This window comes from Hemitrygon akajei, chromosome 9 (assembly GCF_048418815.1).
Source record: "Hemitrygon akajei chromosome 9, sHemAka1.3, whole genome shotgun sequence".
In the NCBI taxonomy this organism is placed as follows: Eukaryota; Metazoa; Chordata; class Chondrichthyes; order Myliobatiformes; family Dasyatidae; genus Hemitrygon; species Hemitrygon akajei.
The window spans coordinates 66,384,291-66,408,665 of NC_133132.1; the positions used below are offsets into that span (position 1 = coordinate 66,384,291).

General features: G+C 41.4%; 1 protein-coding gene across 1 annotated transcript in view; it reads right to left on the reverse strand.

The window, feature by feature from the left end:
• Positions 1 to 24,375, reverse strand: part of LOC140732658 (dynein axonemal heavy chain 8-like) — a 952,247-nt gene that overhangs the window by 896,773 nt on the left and 31,099 nt on the right. The window contains exons 5-6 of the mRNA XM_073055351.1: positions 11,888 to 12,077; positions 10,824 to 10,984 (exon numbers count right to left, since the gene is read on the reverse strand). Of these exons, the coding sequence (XP_072911452.1) occupies positions 10,824 to 10,984; positions 11,888 to 12,077 (351 nt within the window). The remainder of the gene's footprint in view (positions 1 to 10,823; positions 10,985 to 11,887; positions 12,078 to 24,375) is intronic.

Genomic DNA, 24,375 nt, shown 5'->3' on the forward strand with positions numbered 1-24,375 from the left:
AGCCTAGTTACCGACCCATTTAACCCAAACCTAATCACAGGACAATTTATGATAATTAACTAAGCTACTAACCGATACATCTTTAGACTGTGGGAGGAAGCCAGAGTACCTGGAGTAAACGCATGCGCACATGAAAAGAACATACTAACTTTCTTACAGAAGCCACCAAAATTGAACTCTAAACTCTGATATCCTCTGCTGTAATAGTATGTAATCTTGTAAACTTTAGAAAAAAGTAGTTTTTAGATAAGCAGTAGTAAAACAAAATCTAACACTATAGGCCAAGAAATCAATCTGATATGCTTGTAGAATGCATTCACCTGTTTTGTTACAGTCTAAAGCAGGTGGTGATGGTGGGTCAGAGATATCAAAGAAAAAGTCTCTTAAAGGTTGGATCAAGACACAATTTTCCTACTTATTAATGTGCCTATCTTAAAAACCTCTAGCATGCCACACTTGTATTTGCTTCCATTACCAGCCTTGGTAGTACACTCCAGCACCTAGTGCTCTCTGTGTAAACAAAACTTATCCTACCCATCCCCTTTAAACTTTCCTCCTACTCACCTTAAAGCTATGATCTCTATATTCATCATTTCTATCCTAAGAAAAAGATTCTTGCAATCAATATATGCCTTTCATAATTTTATAAACTTCTATCATGTCTCTTCAGGCACCAAAATTCCAGAGAAAACAATTTAAGTTTGGCCAAACTCTCCTTCTAGCTAATACCCTCTAATCCAGTGAACATCCTGATAAACTTCTGCTGCAGCCTCTTCAAAGCTGTAACAGCCTTCCTGCAATAGAGCAGGAAGTGTACAGCAGCACTGTACAAAATGCTCCAAGTGTAAGCTAACAAAGGTTTTATACAAGGGCATCATGACTTCCTAGCTCTTATACTCTTTGTATTAAAATAGACGCATCTCAAACATTGATCTGAGTGCATCCCTTCTCTATCACCTGCCTATTCTCCTTCTTGCACTGTCTCCAAGCTTTCTCTATTTGTGAGACAAACATCCCTTCCTCTGTCTCTTCAGTTTGGCTCTCACCCCCAGCAATCTAGTTTAGACTCTCCCCAGTAGCCTTAGCAAACCTTCCCACCAGGATATTGGTCCCCCTGAAATGACTACCTTTGTGGTCCTGCTTCTCAACTTCCTTCCTAACTCCCTGTAGTCTGCTTTCAGGACCTCCTCCTTTTCCTACCTATGTCAGTGGTACCAATATGTACCATGACCTCTGGCTGTTCTCCTTCCCACTTCAGGATATCGTAGACGCAATCAGAAACATCCCAGACCCTGGCACCTGGGAGGCAAACTACCATCTGTGTTTCTTTCCTGCGTCCATAGAATCGCCTGTCTGACCCCCTAACTATAGAGTCCCCATGGACAATGTTTTCAGAAAGTTTTCACTAGCCTTCTCCTTGCAGGCCCCTCAAGAGGGGTGTTGGTCCCCATCAGAACTGAAACACCGCCCTTCTCAACAGGGTCCAGACAAATCAGCATCAATGTATCAAGGACCTGAGACACTCCCGCACCAGCCTCTGCGAACTCCAACTTCACTGACAAATAACCGTTGTATGATAATCACTAGCACTAAGCTCCCAGATCTCCAGTGCCCTCAATGGGGTCAATGGTAAATGCTTCAGATACTGATTGTAAAACGAAAGGTACAACAACATGACCTGTGACCTGGTGTCGAGTATCACTTTAGCATAAATACCCTCTATCCATAGCAACACTCTGGAGCATATAACAATTACAGCACGGAAACAGGCCATCTCAGCCCTTCTAGCCCATGCTGAGAATGGTCCCACTAAGCCTTCAGGAATGGGCCTTTTGCTTTCGGGGGCTTCTTGGTATGTGTTCCCCCAGGGACACCAGGCCCTCACTGCGTCTCCTCTAAGTTTTCTCAACGACTCTCTATGCTTAGGTACCCAGGGGCTCACTCTCCTTCTGGTGTGACACAACTGCCAGCAGCTCTCCACATTATTTGTCTCCTTGGGGATCTGCCCCCCCCCTCGCCACATCATATGGGGGGGAAGGGCCACACCCACTGATAACAGCCAAAACATCTCCATTCTCAACTCTGCCACAATCTCCTCTACTGCTCCCCAGGGTATGCTATCTGTGGCCACTTCACTGCAGGGGACTACTACCAAAGACTGTGCCCTGCTAATGGAGGCCTCCTGCACCTCCAACACATTCTCCTCAATGTCAACAAGACAAAGTAGATGGTTACTGACTTCAAGAAATCTTACACCACTCACACGGCAGTAGCATAGCAGGGAAAACTGCAAGCAGTTTCAAACTCATGTGAGTATACATCTTGCACAACCTCTTACAAGCTCTCATGGTCCAAGAACACATCCTCAACAATCAAGACAGCTCGCCAATGCCTCTATTTGCTGCACTATGCACAGCAATACTTACAACCTTCTACAGATGTGCATTGCAGAGCAACCGAACATTTATCTTGACTATATTCTGAGCGCTCCAGCAAATAATTGAAATTAGCAGAAATTTTCAAATTATGCATCATTAGAGGTAGTGGAAAGAGGCTACCAAGCCATTTAAATTAAAGATGGTTCAGGGGGGGAAGATGGATGAGAGACCTGACAGAAAATGTGATCATTCAATCATGTGTTTGATTACCACCACACCATATCAGGCTAGCCTAGAACAATTATCAAGGATATCTTTGACACATCATCCTCACACCTCTCATCCCAGGATGAATGAATGAATCTGCCATCCAATTCCTAAATGGACATTAAACCCTTGGATGCTACCTATTGTTTTTAATATATAGTATTTCTGCCTTTTGCACGATTTTTAATCTATCCAATATACATATACTGTAATTGATTTACTTATTTATTTATTATTATTTTGTTTTGTTTTTTTCTTCTATATTATGTATTGCATTGAACTGCAGCTGCTAAGTTTACAGATTTCACATCACATGCCGGTGATAATAAACCTGATTCTGATTCTGATCCTAACTCCTGTGTCAAAGTTCTGACTGATGAAGGCCAGCATGGCTTTATCAGTCAGTACCTTATCTACTGTGACATTACTTTCAGCAAACCATGTACTTGTATTCCTAGGCTTCTCTGTTCTGCTACACTCCCTGGAGTATTACCACTCACTGTGAAAGCCCTATGCTGGTTTGATTTCCCCAAATGTAACACTTCACATCTAACTGAGTTAAAATCCAGACATAAGAGGTACTATAGGTGCTGGAAATCTAGAGCAATACACACAATGTGCTGGAGGCTCTCAGCAGGTAAGGAAGCAAATTAAAATCTATTTGCCATTCCTTACCCCACTTTCCCAGCTGATTAAGATCCCACTGTAATTCTTGATAACTTTCGTCGTTATCTTTTGTTATGATCCCAGCCCCCTCCTTTGTGAGAATCGCCAGAGCCCTAGTGAAGGGGGGGTCAATGACCCAAGAGAAGAGAGAGATACGTGCGGTGTCCCTCATTTCACGGCGAGGCAAAGCTGGCGACTGTGGTCATTGTCTCGTGGAGACACCTTTGTGAATTGGGAACTGTACTACGTGTATACCCTCAGGGCAACGTAGGTGGAGAGATGGAGAGAGATTGCATCATCCCAATCTGATTGACATCTGAGACCCCGTGAGTTCAGATAAAAGAGGGGTTGTAAAGACGGCCCCCCAGACGCACCAGAAGACACGCTAGAAATCCTGCAACAGCATTTAATAGCGACAGCCGGTGGTGGGGTTCGTGTGCATCTTTTCCTTGCCTGGGATTGGCGACCTCACCACGAAAGAACGGCTTAGCTACAGGGGAGGCCATAAGTGAGCGTCCATTCCCCAACGAGACTCCGACGAATCGAACTCCTAAAGGTTGGAAAAACCCGCCGGGTAACTGTTTCATTCAATCTCTCTCTCTCTCTTTCTAACAAAAGTGCACCAACGCGACACCACAAAAGACGGCAGCTGGTGGAACTGCAGTGACCGCAAGAGACTTTCAGATATACAGCAGACAATATATACATTACCCCTAGACAACGATAGAGTTTATTTCTTATTGATTATTACTATAGCTGCGCTTTAGATTGAGTATTGACGACTTATGTTATCTGAATGTTTGTATTAAACTTACTTTTGTGCCCCTTTATAAATAAAAACGTTTGAAAATGGTACCATCAGACTTCAGCAGACCTCTCTATCTTTGCTGGTAAGTGATCCAGTTACAGGATACGTAACACTTTGATACCAATTATTTTAGTATCATCTGCAACCTTATGAACCATGCTTATGTATTTTAATCCAAAATATTGATATAGATGACAAACAACAATAGGCCCAGTGACACATCCCTCAATAAAATTCCAAGTATATTTCTTAGCAAAGTATGTTTACATTATATAACCTTGAGATCCTTCTCCTTACAGGCAGCCACAATAAAGAAACCTCAAAAGAACCGATTAAATAAAGACTGTCAAACACCAAATGCACAGAGAGAGAAAAAAAGGAATCCTGCAAACAGCAAAAGTAAGCAAATATTTTCAGAACTCCAGTTTTAAGAAAGACACAAAGCCAGGCATCACCGCAGCTGGAGCAGATAACAGATAACAGCCCAGTACGGATCTGAGTAAGCGTAGTGGAACAGCAAGCAGAACTGGCCCTCATCTTGCCTCTGGTCCCAGTAACATTACCATGATCCCCAACCAAGGCCCGGTGTTTAATTTGTCCAAATATCAGGTTGTTCATTACTCTCAGACAGTCTGGGGCCTGGACCCCTCCACCACAATTCGGCCTGTACCCAACCTTTCCAATTCAGCCCAGCGCTTAAATTGATCAGATATAAGGACTTTCTTTGCTCTCATGAACACCACAACTCTGTTTCCACCTTGCTTTCACTTGCCTTGACCATGCCTTCCTTGCGCCACTGCCTCTGCTACCATTCATATCTGCTTTCCTTGACCATTTCTTACCTATGGTTCTGCCACCACCACCTCTCCATTATTAGTGTTGATCATTATTAATAAAGTGATTAATCAGGTGTTTATTAGTATTCTTTGTTTTGTGTTTTGCCGCTGGTAAGTAGTTGCTGGGCATCACCAGCACCATCTTAAACTAGAAGTGAAGAAGCCAACATAAGCAAAAATCCTACCCATTCCAGACTCTCTCTTTTTCTCTCTCCCATTGTTCAGAAGATAACAAAAGCTTGAAAGCACTTACTTTCAAGTTCAGGGATAATATAAAAATGGAATGGCAGAGCATGGCATAATTCTGCTCCTATGTCTTACGGATACCTCAGTCACTTGTACCTGTCTAGATCCCACTCAGTCTCAATCTCCTACTCCCCGTATCCCGTCATGCCCTGACTAATCAAGAATCTATCAACCTCTACTTTAAATATACCCAATGACTTGGCCTCCACAGCTGCCTGAGACAACGAATTCCACAGTTTCACCACTCTCTGACTAAAGTAATTCCTTCTCATCTCCATTCAAAAAGGACGCACCTCTATTCTGAAGCTGTATCCTCTGTTCTTAGACTACCCAATCACAGGAAATATCCTCTCCACATCCACTCTATAGAGGCCTTTCAACATTCAATAGTTTTCAATGAGGTCACCCCTCATTCTTCTGAATTCCAGTGAGTGAAGGCTCAGAACCATCAAACACTCCTCATATGACAAGCTTTTAAATCCCAGAATCATCTTTGTAAACCTCCTTTGGACTTTCTCCAATGTCTGCACATCCTTTCTTAAATAAGGGACCCAAATCTGCTCACAATACTCCAAGTGCTTTATAAAGCGTCAGCATTACATCCTTGGTTTTATATTCTAGTCTCTCGAAATGAATGCTGACGTCGTATTTGACTTCCTCACCACTGACTCAATCTGCAAATAACCTTTAGGAAATCCTGCACAAGGACTTCCAGGACTCTTTGCACCTCAGATTTTTAAAATTTGTCTCTATTTAGAAATTAGTCAACCCATTCATTTCTTCTACCAAAGTGCAGAACCACATACTTCCCAACACTGCATTGCATCTGCCACTTCTTTGCCCATTCTCCTAATCTGTCTAAGTCTTTCTGTAGCCTCTCTACTTCCTCAAAACTATCTGCTCCTCCACCTATCTTCTTATCATCTGCAAACCTGCCAAAAGTCAGCAATTCTGTCATGGAAGTCATTGATATATGATGTAAAATGAAGAGGTCCCAACCCTGTGGAACACCACTGGTCACCAGCAACCAACCAGAAAAAGCTCCATTTATTCTGACTCTTTGCTTTGAGCCCACCGGGGGAATGGCAATTTTGTATTGGGTGTTATGTAATGACCCAGATTTGATTAGGGAAATTAAGGTAAAGGAACCGTAGGAAGCAGTCATCATAATATGATAAAAAATCACTCTGCAGTTTGAACAGAATGTATCAGTATTACAGTAGGGTAAAGAGAATGAAAGAGACATGAGAGAGGAGCTGGCAAAAGTTGATTGGAAGAGGACACTAGTAGGGATGACGGCAGAATAGCAATGACTGGTGTTTCTGGGGGAAATTTGGAAGGCATAGCCCAATAACAATTTAGCAATAACAATAACAAGCCCAATTTAGACAGGTACATGGAGGAATTTAAGGTGGGGGGTTATATGGGAGGCAGGGTTTGAGGGTCGGCACATCATTGTGGGCCGAAGGGCCTGTAATGTGCTGTACTATTCTATGTTCTATCTTCTATAACGATTAATCATCTTAGTCATGTTTCTTGTAATCACAAAACCCTGTTGGGCATTGTTAATATGGAATGCTGCAAGTCAGATTCACTGATTTATTGGCAAATGACAAAGACATATGGCATTGGAGCTGCAATTCTTTAGTCATACAGAAAACTAGCCATCAAGTCACAATGTCACTTGTTTACAGTCACGCAGGAGAGAGGCACAGAGTCAGTGCGCTCCACTGGAAATGGTGTAGCAAGGCGTCCATTTTGGAGTTGGTGCTGTCCCCAGAGTTCACTCGGCAGCAAATAAGCTGTATTGTGTTCGTCTGCAGACTGCTGTAACAATCATGACTCAGGATCTTGGACTATCTTTTTTATGTGACTGTATTTTAATGATATCTTATATGTGCTTGCTATCTTAAATATGCTCAATGTGTCTTGTGCTGTATGTAACTGTTGGTACTGTGTTTTGCACCCTGGCTCCAGAGTAACACTGTTTTGTTTGTCTGTATTCATGGGTCTTCATGTATGGTTGAATGACAATTGAGCCTGAACTTGAATATCAATGACACTTCACATGCTCTCCATCACTTCAGTAACTTTCAGTTCCCTGGCCCAGATTACCTTATTTTCACAATAGACCCAGTCACTATACATTTCCACTTCCCTATCAGGAAAGCCTTAAAGCTCTCTGCTTTTTTGTGGACAACAGACCTAACCAGCTACCCTACACCAACACTGCCCTCTATCGAGCGGAACTGGTCCTTATTCTCAACAGTTTCTCTTTTGGCTCCTTTCACTTTCTCTAAACTAAAACGTATAGGCCCTAGCTATGCCTGCCTTTTACAGACAGATAGACAGACTTACTTTATTGATCCCAAGGGAAATTGGGTTTCGTTACAGCCACACCAACCAAGAATAGTGTAGAAATATAGCAATATAAAACCATAAATAATTAAATAATAATAAGTTAATCATGCCAAGTGGGAATAAGTCCAGGACCAGCCTATTGGCTCAGGGTGTCTGACGCTCCAAGGGAGAAGCTGTAAAGTTTGATGGCCACAGGCAGGAATGACTTCCTATGACGCTCAGTGTTACATCTCGGTGGAATGATTCTCTGGCTGAATGTACTCCTGTGCCTAACCAGTACATTATGGAGTGGATGGGAGTCATTGTCCAAGATGGCATGCAACTTGGACAGTATCCTCTTTTCAGACACCACCATCAGAGAGTCCAGTTCCACATGGAACAATTCATGTTCCAACCCCACAATGGCAACTTTTTCTCCACTACACTGACAACTGCATTCCATGTAGAGCTTGACAATTTCATCAACTTAACCTCCAGTTCCCACTCTGCTGTCAAATTTATTTGGTCCCATCTCTGACACTTCTCATCTGTTTCTCAATCTCCCTGTTTCCATCTCTGAAGCGAAACTATCCACTATCTTTTATAAACCTACTGACTCTCACAGTAATCTTGACTATATCTCTTCCCATCCTGTCGCTTCTAAAAATGTTAATCCCTTTTCTTAGTTCCTCCACTGCCCCAATATTAACATTTCATTTGAAGCCCTGGATCAGCATGGAAACAGGCACTATGGCAACCAAAATGTCTAATTGAGCTAATCCTGATGCAGAGTTTCACTCTGAAATATTGTGGCACCATTCAACCAGATTTTCAATTTCCCGCCTACATTCCAATTTGTCACCTCCTCGGAACCTATATACAAGAACCTTTCAGCTTTTCATCAAGAATCAAATTCTGATTTAAAAATAGCTCAGACTCTGCTTCCTACCCAATAACCCGAAAGTAATAAAGGGGAAAAAAAAATCAAAGAATACCTAGACCTTAATGACACGGGAGAAACATCACCAGTGATCTTATGGGATACATTGAAAGACAGACAGACAGACATACTTTATTGATCCCGAGGGAAATTGGGTTTTGTTACAGTTTCACCAACCAAGAATAGAGTAGAAATATAGCAAAATAAAACCAGAAATAATTAAATAATAATAAGTAAATTATGCCGTGGAAATAAGTCCAGGACCAGCCTATTGGCTCACAGTGTCTGACACTCCGAGGGAGGAGTTGTAAAGTTTGATGGCCACAGGCAGGAATGACTTCCTATGACACTCAGTGTTGCATCTCGGTGGAATGAGTCTCTGGCTGAATGTACTCCTGTGCCTAACCAGTACATTATGGAATGGATGGGAGACATTGTCCAAGATGGCATGCAACTTGGACAGCATCCTTTTTTCAAACACCACCACCAGAGAGTCCAGTTCCACCCCCACAACATCACTGGCCTTGCAAATGATGTAAAGCTTGCGAAAGCTGCACTGAGAGGAAAAATTATTTCCATTATTCCTCACATGAAAAAAGTTAAAGCACAAAAATTAGCAGACCTTCAAGGAAAATTAAAACAACGTCAAGTTGTAGATAGCAACAAAATTAATTTTAATTTAAAACAGGAAATTAAGAAATTGCCAAATGAAATTGATGATATTTACACATTGGAAACTCAAATAAATTTTCTATACCTGAGACAAAAGAATTATGAAGTAGGAGGCAAATCAGCTAGATCATTAGCATATAAATTACGTAAACAACAAGCAGACAATACAATTCATAAAATAAAGAATCCAAAAACAAAGCTTGTTGAGAGTACAATAGGGAAAATTCAAGAAAGTTTTGAAACATATTATCAAGAGCTGTACTCTCAACCCCAGGCCTCCCATATAGACACATTTTTGAATTCTTTAGAACTACCCAAGCTCACAGATTTACAAAATGAATGTCTATCAGAACTAGTAGCTGCCAAAGAACTGAACATGGCCATCTCTAGATTAAAGGCCGGAAAGTCTCCAGGCTCTGATGGGTTTACCTCAAAGTGGTACAAACCGCTGAAGTCACAGTTAGCTCCATTATTACTTAACACCTTTAATTGGATCTTAAAGAGAGGAGAAATTCCACCTTCCTGGAGAGAGGCGATTATCTCAGACTCTGCTTCCATCAGTCTTTAAGGACAAAAAAAATTGTGCTTCATTTTGTGGTAAACAGGTAACTATCTTTAAATAGGCCCCATCTTGAATTCTCTCAGTTTCTCCAGCTCCACTACAACATCAGCATTTCAGCTGAAACCCCTAATCAGCATAGAAACAAGCCCCAAGGCAACTGAATTATCTAACAGAGCTATTCCTTTTGAAGAGTTTCACTTATGAAATGTTGACAATTCCTTTCCTTCCACTGTTGTTGCTCAATTCACTGAGTTCCTGTGGGTATAAAGACATGTCAGGAAGGCAAAGAATCATCAGTCTTCCTAGGCTGAATTTCAAGTAATTTGCTTTGGCATTTCTCTCATCCACACTCTTTCCCACTCTGCAAATATGGTTTAAGCTCCTCAATCATGTTTCCAAATCCCTTTACCACCGTTCAGCCAGTCACACATCTAACTGTTTGCCTAAAATGTCACAGGGGACTCTGTCTAATCTCCTAACGTTCCAACACATTTTTCCTTCAATATCTTGACTCTTAGTTTCCCTTTTCTTATTGTTTTATCATCTGCTAGTTGACTCGTGACTCAACCTTCTTTATTCTCACACATTCCCTACCACTTCCAGTTCCTTCTATTTGGGGGCCATCTAAGTTTGTTTAATCTATCACATTTAATGCCATCAGCACTGTGCAAAATAGGTATTGTGAGTTTTAAATATGTATTCATACCTCTTTAATGGTAAAAATAACAAGAAATAACAGCATGAGTAGGCCATTCAGTCCCTTAAATCAGCTCTACAATTCAACAAAATCATAGCTGATCTTTGCCTCAATACAATTTATCTGTCCTAACACCATAAGCCTTAATTCCTCTAGTACTTACCTAAAACTTTTAATTTCTTTTTTTAATGAAATTAATAATTGAGCTTCCACAGCTCGTTTAAACAGAGAATTTGAATGATTCACCACCCCTTGAGTGAAGAAACTTATCCTCATTTTAGTCGCAAATTACTCAAGGTAGAGATGTGTCATTCAAAACGTGCAAAATGAAACATTATTCTTGAGACAATTATTAACAACAGACCTTGTATTAACCATGTTAAAAAGTTAAAAGTGCTCAAGTATACAAACCTGTTCTAGTTGATTGTACCATTGCAAAAGCAGATTTTCAAGCTGTAATATTAATTCTGGATTTGATGCTGCAGCTTTCACTTGCTCAAATGAGTGCAGCTGAGTAAGGTCAACCATTTCACTCTTTAGCACAACAGCTTTTTCAAGGCTTATTTTAGTACCTGAAGGAAAATATTACATTTATAATTAATCCCATTCAGATGAGAAATTAAAACAGGACGCTATTTGGCCCCTCATGCATACTCTGCCATTCAGTGAGATCGATGATATTTCAGGATCTGCAGAATCTCTTGAGTTTATACTTTACCTCAATATTTTATTCCATAATCTAATATATCTTGTTGCCTTTATTATCTAAAGGTCTATCAATCTGTGCAGGAGCAAGGGCCTCAGAATTAATAGTCCTTGTGTTCTCTTCCAAAGCAGTTGGGACCCATACAATAGGGACAGATAGCACATGAATTGGATGAGAACCACTACCCTCGAGGGGAGTGCTAATAAGGAGGGTTTAAACTACAGCAACTCAGGTTTGGGAACCTGAGCAGGGCAGCAGGCAACAAGTGCAGGGACTGAGGAAAGGGCAGATGTTATAACAAGCAAATATGAACCACTCAACAACAAATGCCATAGTGCTTGTCATGCACCTGGCCCTGACACACCTAGAAGACAAGAACAATTATGTCAGAATGTTGTTTCTGGATTTCAGTTCAGTTCAGCATTATTGCACAGACCTCAGAGAACAAACACCTACTCCTAGGTCTGAATACATCACTGTGCAACCGGGTGTTGGAATTTCTAATTAACAGACCTCACATAGTCAGGATGCACAACTGCTTCTCCCTCTCCATCATCCTCAACATGGGTGCCCCCCCCCCCCGGGCCTGTGTGCTGATCCCACTGCTGTACACTTGGCTCACACATAAATGTACAAACTTTAGATCCAGTATTTTTTTTCATTTTCTTTTATCTGTCATGATTGAAAAAAAACACACACAATCCATGTTTGTAAATTCAAATTAAATTTAACCAACCATATTTCATAGGCTGTCAGTAAAACACCTTACCATTTAAGAAAGTGATGTATCCATTAATAGTATCTTTGAAGGCTTTCTTCTCCCTCTCCCCATGAATGGATTGATTAAGTGCTCCCCAATTTCCACATGCAGAAATAGCTGGTAAGAAAATATTTTTCAACATATTCACAGCACCTGTGAGTATTCCATCAGTACCATCCAAAATGCTGAAGAATGTCTCCTGCAAATAGGTATATTGGTAAGTCAAACATGATAAGGATCAAGTAACTGTACATACTGGAAATCAAGAAAAACAAAAAATTACTCAGCAGATTAGATAATACCAGTGGAAAGAGGAATGTAGTTAATATTTCAGATCAAAAGTCAGGCATTATTATCAAGTCATAGAGCTATACCACCACAGAAACAAGCCCATCAACCCACATCATCCATGCTAAGATGCCTTGCTGGGGAAGTCCCATGTGTCTAAATTTGATATCACTGTAAACCTTTCCCATCTTTTAAATATTGTAAATTTACTTCTGCTAGTCCTACCAAAGCTCTGGCAGCTCGTTCTGTACATCCACCGTTCTCTAGGAAAACCTTTCCCCTCTCACCTTACATCTCTGCCCTCAAATTTGAGATTCTCCTTCTTTGGGAAAAAGACTGTGACTATCCATCTAATTTCTAAATAAAAACAGAGGCTTCACAGTCACAAGGGCAGGAGTGTCTGTTAGATGTTCCAGGATTTAGATGTTTCAAAAGGTTCAGGGAGAGAGGTAAAAGAGTGGCATTGACAGCATCACAGTTGCAGAAAGGTAGAAAGTCATGGAGGGATCATCTATTGAGTCAGTGAGGGTACAAGTCAGAAAGTGGAAGGTAGAAATCATTTTAATAGGAGTATTCTGCATGATCTTCAATAGCAACAGGGACACTGAGAAGCAGATGAGCAGGCAGATTTTGGAAAAGTGTGAAAATAACAAGGTTGGTGTTATTCATGCCTAATTGGCTAAATTCTGCTCTGATGTCATACAGTCTTATGGTGACTTCAACTTCCTTAATATTGATGGGCACCTCCTTAATGCAAGGTTTAAATGGGGCAGTATTTGTTAGGAGTGTCCAGAAAGGATACAGAAAATGTGGACAAGCTGTCAATAGGAGAAGCCATATTTTTGATCTAGTACTAAGCAATGAACCTGGTCAGGTGGCTGATGTCTCACTGGGCAAGCATTTCAGAGTCAGTAACCACAAACCCCTGATATTTAGTATAGAGTTGGATGAGGATAGGAGTAGATGGCATAGGAAAGTATTTAATTGAGGGAGGGTCGATTATAATGCTATTAGGCTGGAACTTGGGAACTTAAATTGGAAACAGATGTTCTCAGGGAAATACGCAACAGAAATATCAAAATTGTTTAAGAAACATCTCCATGGAGTTCTGTACAGATGTGCCATACAACATAGGGTCCTGAGAATACAGATCCATAATTCTTTGAAAGTAGCATCACAGGGCGATAGGGTCGTAAAGAGAATTAAAGACACATCGGCCTTTATAAATCAGGGCATTGAATACAGAAGTTGGGATTCTATATTGAAGTTGTTTAAGATATTTTCCTTTTCTGGTTGGCTGCCAGTGACCAGTGGTATTCTACAGGAGTCTCTGTTGGGACCGCTTCTTTGGATGACAGAATCGATGACTTTGGAGTCAAGTTTGTAGATGATATGAAGATAAGTGGAGGGGCAGGTAGTTTTGAGGAAGAAGAGAGGCTGCAGGATTTACACATATCAGGAAAATGCACAAAGAAGAGGCAGATGTAATAGTGTCAAGAAGTGTATGGTCATGTACCTCTGTAGAAGAAATTAAAGGGTTGACTATTTTCTAAAGGGAGAGATATTTCAAAAATCTGAGGTGCAAAAGGACTTGGAAGTCTTTGTGCAGGATTCCCTAAAGGTTAATTTGCAGGTGGTGGGGAAGGCAAGTATAAAGTTAAGATTCATTTCAAGAGGTTTAGAATATAAAAGTAAGAGTGTAATGTTGAGGTTTTATGAAGCATTGGTCAGGCCTTACTTGGAGTGTTGTGAGCAGTTTTGGGTCCCTTATCTAAGAAAGGATGTGAAAGGCTTGTCAGATGAGGAGTGTTTGATGGCTCTGGGCCTCCACTCACTGGAATTCAGAAGAATGAAAGTGGCCTGATGGAAACCTATCGAATGTTGAAAGACCTCGATAGTCTAGATCTGGAGGATGTTTCCTATGGTGGGAGAGTCTAAGACCAGAGGACACAGCCTCAGAATAGAGGACTGTCCTTTTAGAACGGAAGTGAGGAAGAATTGCTTTAGCCAGACAATGGTGAATCTGTGGAATTCGTTGCCACAGGCAGCTGTGGAGGCCAAGTCATTGGGTATGTGCAAGGCAGAGATAGATTCTTGATTAGTAAGGGCATGAAGGGATATGGGGAGAAAGCAAGAGATTGGGACTGAGAGTAAAAATGGATCAGCCAGAAATGGTGGAGAAGATTCAATGGGCCAAATAATGGCCAAATTCTGCTCCTATTTCTTATGGTCTTATATTTGTGAGCCCAAATTTGGAGTATTGTGTGATATTCTGGGCATCTACTTACAGGAAAGATATCAATAAGGCTGAAAGAGTGCAGAGAACACTTACAAGGATATTGTCCAGACTTGAGGACCTGAGTTATAGATTAAAGTTGAATAGGTTAAGACTTTTTTCACTAGATTGCAGGAGAATGAGGGAAGATTGTATAAAAGTATACAAGAAATGAGGGGTATAGATGAGGTGAATGCATGCAGGCTTTTTCCCCTTATGTTGAGTGAGACTAGAAGGTCATAGGTTTAGGGTGAAAGGTAAAATACTTAAGGGCAATATGAGGGGGATCTTGTTCACTCAGACGATGGTGCGAATGTGGAACGATCTGCCAATGTAAGTGATAGATGTTGGTTCAATTGCAACATTTAAAAGAAGATTGGTTAAACACATAGATAAAGGGAGTATGGAGGGCAACAATCATGGTACAGGTAGATGGGACTAGGCAGAAGGCCTGGTCAGCATGGACTAGATGGTCTGAAGGGCCCATTTCTGTGCTGTGGTGCTCTTTGACTCTATAGTAGTGCAATCTAAAGTAGTGCAAAAGAAATGCTAATGTAACAATAACAGAATATCCAAAGGAGGTAAAAGAATCCAAGAATGTGGCAGCACTACCAGGAAGGGAATGTGAAAGTGGTGATTGGTTCAGAAGACTGAGAGCAGTGAGGAAGAAGCTGTTATGTCTGGCTGTCTGGACACTTGTATCCTGTCCCAGCAGGCATGCATTATTGACAATACTATTAGCCTTAATGTATTAATGCACCATGAAGATGAAATGAATGGAGGAAATGATGAGGCTGTAATAGTTTGGACAGCATTTACCACTCTATCCAGAGCAGAGCAGTTGCCATACTAGGCTGAGATGCAACCCAGCAGGACAGTATTTTTAGTGCATCATGTAGAAATTCAAGAAAATCCTCATAATAAAGCCAAATCATCTCAGACATGCAAGTGCATATGCTCATACACTTTTGTGACCATTGCATTAACATGGAGGAAGCAAATGAGATTGCTTGTGACATGGATGCCGAGATATGTAACTGTCACCATCTTTACAGCAGTTTCATTGACAAGGACAAGGTTGTGATCACAAGCTTCATTAAGTCAATAACCAACTCTTTTGTCTTACTGTCCTTTTGAGAATCCCAACAACAGGGCAGTTATACTAGATGACTTTAATTTCCCCAATATAGAATGGGATTCCCCTCGTGCTAAAGGCTTAGATGGGACAAAATTTGTTAGGTGATTCTAGGAGGATTTCTTGAAGAAAATATGAGGATAGTCCAATCAAGTTATGGGCCATATCAGAACATGTATTGGGGAAATCAGCCTGGCTAGGTGATAAGTGATTCATTGGGAGAGCACTTTGGAAACTACTCATGGTTATAAGTTTTCAGTTAACTTTGGATAAAGGTTAGAATTGACCTCAGGGGAAAGTGCTGAAGTGGGAAAAGGTTAGTTTCAATAGTATTAGGCAGAAAATGGGGAGAATAGATTAGGAGAGGCTGTTACTGTATAAATCCACTTCTGACATGTGGAATTTGTTTAAAGGCTAACTGAGTAGAATTCAGGACTGAAATGTTCCTATGTGAAAAACTTTCAGGTCCTTCTATCCTCTCCCTCAATAGTCCATCATCTTTCCTTTATTTTATTCTATTTGTGACCTTCTTTACTTATTAGATTCTTGAATATGCAGCTTCTTGTTTGCCTTATCACCTGCCAGCCTCTGATTCCAAACTCCACCCTCCTCTCCACACTACCTGGCTCCTTCTGCCCCCCACCTCTCTTTTTTCTTCTCTTTCTTCTTCTGTCATTCCTAATCACCCTTAATAGCCATTGCTTCTGAACTCCACCCATCCACCTACCCCATTTAGATTCATTTTCCCATCATCCCTTTCTTATTTTACCTTTTACCTGCCAGCCCCTGTTCCACCCCTCCCTCTCACATCTTCATAGGCTAGTTCTCCTCTATGCTCTCAGTCCTGATGCAGGATCTCAACATAAGATCATAAGATATAGGAGCACTAGTAGGCCATTCAGCCCATCGAGTCTGCTCCACCATTCAATCATGGGCTGATCCAGTTCTTCTAGACATCCCCACTCCCCTGCCTTTTCCCCAAAACCTTTGATGCCCTGGCTTATCAAAAACCTATCTATCTCTGCCTTAAATACACCTAATACCTTGCCTCCACAGCCGCACATGGCAACAAATTCCACAGATTTACCACCCTCTGACTGAAGTAATTTCTCCGCATCTCTGTTCTAAATGGACGTCCTTCAATCCTGAAGTCATGCCTCTTGTCCTAGAATCTCATACCATGGGAAATAACTTTGCCATATCTAATCTGTTGACGTCTTTTAACATTCGGAATGTTTCTGAGATCCCCCCTCATTCTCCTAAACTCCAGAGAATACAGCCCAACAGCAGCCAGACGTTCCTCATAAGGTAACCCTTACATTCCTGGAATCATTCTTGTGAATCTTCTTTGAACTTTCTTGAATGTCAGTATACCTTTTCTAAAATAAGGAGCCCAAAACTGCACACAATACTCCAAGTGTGGTTTCATGAGTGCCGTATAGAGCCTCAACATCACATCTTATATTCTATACCTCTAGAAATGAATGGCAACACTGCATTTGCCTTCTTCACAACCAACTTAACCTGGAAGTTAACCTTTAGGGTATTGTTGTGTATGTGGCCTAGTTACACAACAAAGTTATTAATAAAAATGCTGGAGACGGGAGCTAAGTTTCATGGTTCTTTACTGGCATAATCCAAACTCAACACACACACATACAGATCAATATGCGCCTAATAGCGCATTCAACGACGTGTTACTAAAACATAACGTAGTCTCTTATTATACTGTAGGCTATATGGTACACTCCTCCCCTTTATTTTAATAGTGTATCAACTTTTTTTTACTGGGGCACTGTGCTAAACAAATATGTTTACCCTTAACATACAAACGCCTACCATTTGTTTACTTTGTAACCTAATAATATCAAATTATAACAAAGTAACATAATAATATCAAATTATAACAAGCCACTTTTTTACTTTTGGTCTAAGACCCATTTATAACTCAAGTCTCGGGGGGGGGGGAGTCTTCGCTGCCTCTCCGGGTAATGTCTGTCAATAAACTTGTTTGTTTTAATACAGATTTCCATATAAAAATCATGAAAAGTTGACTTCTGAGCATAGGGAGTTAAGAAGATGTGCACCTCCAACTTGGTAAGAGTTCTAGGCAGTGGATCGCCTCAGTATAATGAAGACTCCTCTGTGCAGCTGTCCTAGATATATACGCATCTTTGTGCTATCACTTGCCTTCCTTACTCATTTGATCCAACTGAGCTAATTACACAGCCAATCTGTGTATTCTCCTTAGATTCCAAATAGATAGCCTGACCTTTATGATATCATCTCTTATCGTAAATATAACTTTTCATCTTCTATTTGTGCTTCATACCTTTGTGCTGGTGATTCAGCAGGAATGCTGCCAAGGTGCTCAGAAGAAGACGGAAATGCTGATCTTTTCGGAGATTTAAGTTTATTGAGAGTTCGCAGATCTTCCATTATCTGTTCATCTGTTAACAAGTAATTTAACTGCGTAGGTGCAGGTTTTCATCTTTTGTCTGTAATTGGAACAGGCTCATTAGGTCTTTTCCTTAGCTTCCTAGTCATTATTGACTTTACCTCCATAGAATCTCCTGTGAGTTCCATTGTTAGCCTCTCATTCTCAATCATTTTTTCTCTTCTTCTAACTCAATCTTTTCATCTTCAAATTCCTTCACTGCTGCTTTCTTCTCTTTAATATAATTCCTTTCCACTTGTTCTGTCTCCAGTTGCAGAAAAAAACTCTGCATTTCATATTCTTTCCTTGTAATGTTGATCTACTTTCTTCATCCTTTACTGATACTCCTGCAAAGAGCCTTCCTGTAACTGCTGTAGCTGTCTTTTGAGAGATGTCAATTTCTCCTGGTACATCTGCTCTTTTACTTCCAGGTAATCTTCATCATCCTGCTTATTGGCAATATCTGTCTCCTTTGTATCCTCTGTACCTTCATCTGAGTCACGCCCACGGATACTGCATTCATCCTTATCGTCAATGCTATCTAGCTCCTCCTCATCATTGTAATAGTCGACAATGGGTGATAGGAAAGCTGCAGACGTCTTCCCCACCGAGCTGCCCTCCTTTGTTGACACATCTAGTGCCTTGATGGTATGCCAATCCAATTGGATTTTCCTGAGCCATTCATGTCCCAGCAACAATGGTCTTCCATCTTTCAGTACATATAGAGTTTCAGCTGCTGGTGTCTCCGTAGGTCACTGTCACTTTAATTTTACCTTTGGGACGTACTCTCAGTCCTGTGTAAGTTTTTAGCAGTAGTTTAGTTCATTTCAGAGGTATGTGGAAAAACAGTCATTTGTAGTCATGTACAGAAATCACTGTTAAAGCGGAGCTGGTGTCCAACTCCATTTTCAGTCTCACTCCTGCCACTTGTGGAGTGATCCTTATTACTCTTTGATCATCTGTCTCTTTCACACTGTGAAGTTGCAGACAAGGCAATTCACTTTTGCCTGAGTAATTTTCATCAGAACTGCTTTCTTCCATTTTGTGTACATTGTTGTGTTTTCCCTTCTGGGGTTTCTTGTTTTTTTTTCCTTTTCCTGCTGTTTGCTAGCTTTCCATACTCTGCCAGTGTGGCCCTGTTTGCCACAGTTTCTGCATTCGTTGTCCTTAAACCAACAGTCATCAGGGTCATGTGACATGTTCCCACAATGGTAACATTGTTTACTAGCTTTGCATACTCTGCCAATGTGGCCCTGTTTGCCACAGTTTCTGCATTCGTTGTCCTTAAACCAACAGTCATCAGGGTCATGTGACATGTTCCCACAATGGTAACATTGTTTACTAGCTTTGCATACTCTGCCAATGTGGCCCTGTTTGCCACAGTTTCTGCATTTGTTGTCTTTAAACCAACAGTCAGCAGGGTGATGTGACATGTTCCCACAACGCTAACATTTCTTTCCTTCATTTCTGTTCAGTGACATTTTATTCGTAGCATATTCTAGAGATTTTTGTTGTATCTCTGAAGCACCCCTGTGCTGCTGTTTCCATTGATATTGCAATGTTCAGCAATTCTGCTTTCTCTAATGTAAGGTTTTTTTTCACCCAGGAGCTTCTTCTGTGTGGTTTCACAGTGCATGCCACACACTAACCTGTCCCTCAATGCATTCGATAGACCAGCTCCAAATTGACAATGTTCTGATAATTTGCGTAATTCAGCACAATATTCAGAAATGCTTTCATTTTTGCTCAGATTCCATTTGTGAAATTGAAATGTTCAGCAATGACCAGTGGTTTGGGGTTTAAATGCTGTTAGAAAGTGTCTACTATTTGCTTGAACATTTTGTCAGCTGGCTTTTCGGGGTTAACAAGCTCCATAGCAACCCATATGTTTTTGATCCCATAATACTGAGTAAGACGCTGGCTTTCTTGTCATCATAAACACCGTTAGCCTCACAATATAACTCCACTCTCTCAATGTAAATTGCTCAGTCTTCAATGCCACTATCAAATGCTGTAATGGTTCCAATCATTGCCATCTTTGTCATGTTAATTTAGCCCTGTTTTCCCCTTGTTTTCTTTTTGACTCACGTGTCCTATTTGTTAGCACCACGAGTGCACTCTGTTTAGATGTGTGTGTGTCGCTCCTTTATATCTCCCTTCTGGGGCAGGCAGACACTCAGCCCCTGAAGGTCAGTGCCAGCTGTAGTCTCGCCTGGACTTGCTGAGGTTCCGACTGTGTCTCATGGTTTCCCAATGTTCCCAACCCCAGCTGTGGTCCCGCTTCCTTTCAGACTCACGGCCTCGCTCTTCCTCCTTTTCCCACTCCTAGGCTCGTTCCTTGCGCTCTTCCTCTGAGTGTCATTATTAATTAAAACACACCATTCCAATATGATGCAGGTTCATTAACCTCATCGCCAATTTGTCGTGTATGTGGCCTGGTTACACAACAAACCTATTAATAAAAATGCTGGACACGGGAGCTAAGTTTCATGGCTCTTTATTAGCATAATCTGGACTTGACACACACACACACATGTACAGATCAATATGCACCTAATAGCATATTAAACAATGTGTTACTAAAACATAAAGTAGTCCCTTATTATACTGTAGGCTATACGGTACAGGTATCTTGCACAAGGACTCCCAAGTTTTTGAATTCTGTCGTATAATTTTAACTATCCACATTTGCTTCCACAGATGTCTCTTAATCTACTGAGTTTCTCCAGTCATTAATTTTTGCTCCATTTTCCAGCAGCTTCTTCCCCTAAAATCTTAGGGTTTTCTTTGTTTTCATCTGTCAATATTTTTTCATGTACCCTTTTTATCTTAAAAATACATTCTAGATTAACTTGTCAATTAATTTTAAAATTTTACTCACCTGCAAAACTGCACTCTCAGCGTGTTATCAATTACATTTCAATTTATTCTGTTCTCAATGTCCTCAACAAAAACAGGGGCTTAATATTTGAAGCTCCCTCTTTACTATTAGTCATTGAGTAAAATATATAACAAGACCCTTGACAACTCAGATGCCCACCTAATCTAGCCCCATTTGCCCAGTGGTGCTGTAAGCCCTCCCCACCATTAGGCACATCTACATAGAACGCTGTTGGAGGAAAGCAACATCCATCATCAAGGATTCCCACCATCCAGCCCGCATTCTCTTCTCAGTGCAGCCATCGGGAAGGACTATGGGAGCCAGAACTCACACAAGCAGATTCAGGAACAGTTATTACCCCCAAATATCAGGCTCCTGAACCAGATGGGATAACGTCAGTCAACTTTATTCATCCCAACGCAAACTGTTCCCATAACCTTCGACCTCGTGTTTAATGACTCTTCATCTCATTGTCTCGATATTTACTGCTTATTAATTATTTTTCCTTTCTTTTTGCATTTGCACAGTTTGTTCTTTTGCACATTGTTTTACCACCTTGTTGTTTGCAGTTTTTTATTTATTCTATTATTTTCTTTGCATTTACCGTGAATGTCCACAAGAAAATTAATCTCAGAGTTGTATATGGTGACATATACTTTGATAATAATTTACTTTCAAGTTTGAACCTTTAGCCTCTTGTCATCAAAACCTTTCCTATCTATTTGGCAATCGAGCAATAAAACAGCTGACTGGGCAATCGAGATCAGGTGACCTTGCAGCTTGCAAAGCTCAAGCAAATAAAAAGAGGGAGAGCTCTAGCGGAGCAGCCTGTCAGGAAGCGGCCTGGTTGAGGGAAATGCCTGGTGTGAAAAGTGCTAGTCTTTGGCTAGAGAGTCTTCGGCAAGGAGACTACGCCAGGCACAATTGCAGAGGGTGAAGACATGACTACTAAGCTGATTTAGTGTGCTACGTGCTTGATGTGGGAGGTCAGGGACACTGATGGTGCCCCCGGCTGCTACAGCTGGGAAAGTGTGTCCAGATTCAGCTTCTGAAGGAGCATGTTGCAGCACTGAAGAAAGAACTGGTTGACCTCAGGTTTATCCGTGAAAATGAGAGTTTTCTGGACAGGACCTACACCGAGGATACTGGAAGAGAAAAGGGGGGCGATGATGAGGAAGGAAAGGATGCTTGAAGTACAGGAGACCCCAGGGGATGTACCTCTCATAAACATGTTCACCCTCTTGGAAGCTGTCAGGACAGAAGATACTGCCAGTCTGAGAGGCGGACAGGTCTGCGAGCTGAAAATTGGTGCAGAAGCAGAGCTGAGGAGTCAGACATCAGGAAGAGCTGTGGTAGTAGGGGACTCCATAGCAAGAGGTACGGAAAGGGGTTTCTGCGGCAACAGGCGAGATTTCAGGATGGTGTGTTGCCTCCATGGTGCTAGGATCCAGGACATCATGGACCGATTGCAGGGAATCCTCAAGGGTGAAGGTGAACAGCCAGAAGTGGTAGTGCATGTTGGCACAAATGACATCGGGAAGAAGAGGAAGGACATTCTGCAGCGGGACTTCAGAGAACTCGGAAGAAGGCTGAAAAGCAGGACTTCCAGGGTGGTTATCTCTGGTTTGCTTCCAGTTCCTCGTGCTGGAGAGGGCAGGAACAGGGAGATAATGGATCTGAATGTGTGGCTGAGGAACTGGTGCAGGAAGCAAGGATTTACATTCTTGGACCACTAGGATCTGTTTTGGGGTAGGGATGAATTGTACAAAAGGGACGGGTTGCACCTTAATAGGCGGGGGACCAGCATTCTGGCAGACAGGTTTGCCACTGCAACACAGATGTGTTTAAACTAAGTAGTGGGGGGGGAGGGGATGAACTGGAAATATAAGGATGGAGTTAAAGGGAAAGTGAAAATAAGAAAAGTTAAAAAGGACAACAGAATCAATGGAGTAGAAAGCTCAAGAAGAGATCATACAGTATGGCCAAGTGAAATAGGAATTGATATGAAAGGAGAGGGGAGTAACGAATTAGACGTATTATATATGAATGCACGAAGTATAAGGAATAAAGTAGATGAGCCTCAGGTTCAGTTGGAAATTGGCAAGTACGATGTTGTGGGAATAACAGAGACGTGGCTTCAAGCGGACAGAGCCTGGGAAATGAATATTCAAGGATATACATCTTATCGAAAGGACAGACTGACTGGCAGAGGGAATGGGGTGGCTCTGTTGGTGAGGAATGATATTCAGTCCCTTGCAAGGGGGGACATAGAATCAGGGGATGTAGAGTCAGTATGGATAGAACTGAGAAATTCTAAGGGTAGAAAGACCCTAATGGGAGTTATCTACAGGCCCCCAAACAGCAGTCTGGATGTAGGGTGTAAGTTGAATGAAGAGTTAAAATTGGCATGTCGCAAAGGTAATGATACAGTTGTCATGGGGGATTTCAACATGCAGGTAGACTGGGAGAATCAGAATGGTACTGGACCCCAAGAAAAGGAGTTTGTGGAGTGCCTCCGAGATGGATTCTTAGAACGGCTTGTACTGGAGCCTACCAGGGAGAAGGCAATTCTAAATTTAGTGCTGTGCAATGAACCGGATTAGATCAGGGACCTCGAGGTAAAAGAACCATTAGGAGGTAGTGACCATAATATGATATGTTTTAACCTACAATTTGAGAACGAGAAGGCAAAATCGGATGTGTCAGTATTATAGTTGAACAAAGGGAACTATGGAGCTATGAGGGATGAGCTGGCCAAAGTTCAATGGAACAATACCCTAGCAGGGAAGACAGTGGAACAACAATGGCAGGTATTTCTGGGAATAATGCAGAAGGTGCAGGATCGGTTCATTCCAAAGAGGAAGAAAGATCCTAAGGGGAGTAAGGGGCAGCCGTGGCTGATGAGGGAAGTAAAGGGCAGTATAAAAATAAAAGAGAAGTATAACATAGCAAAGATGAGCGGGAAACTGGAGGACTGGGAAGCTTTTAAAGAGCAACAGAAGATAACAAAAAAGGCAATACGCCAAGAAAAAATGAGGTACGAAGGTAAACTAGCCAAGAATATAAAGGAGGATAGTAAAAGCTTCTTTAGGTATGTGAATAGCAAAAAAGAGTTAAGACCAAAATTGGGCCATTGAAGATAGAAACAGGTGAATTTATTATGGGGAACAAGGAAATGGCAGATGAATTAAACAGGTACTTTGGATCTGTCTTCGCTAGGGAAGATACAAACAATCTCCCAGATGAAATAGTGGCCAAAGGAACTAGGGTAAAGGATGAACTGAAGGAAATTTATATTAGGCAAGAAACGGTGTTGGATAGACTGTTGAGTCTGAAGGCTGATAAGTCCCCAGGACCTGATGGTCTGCATCCCAGGGTATTTAAAGAGGTGGCTCTAGAAATTGTGGATGCATTGGTAATCATTTTCCAATGTTCTATAGATTCAGGAACAGTACCTGCTGATTGGAGGGTGGCTAATGTT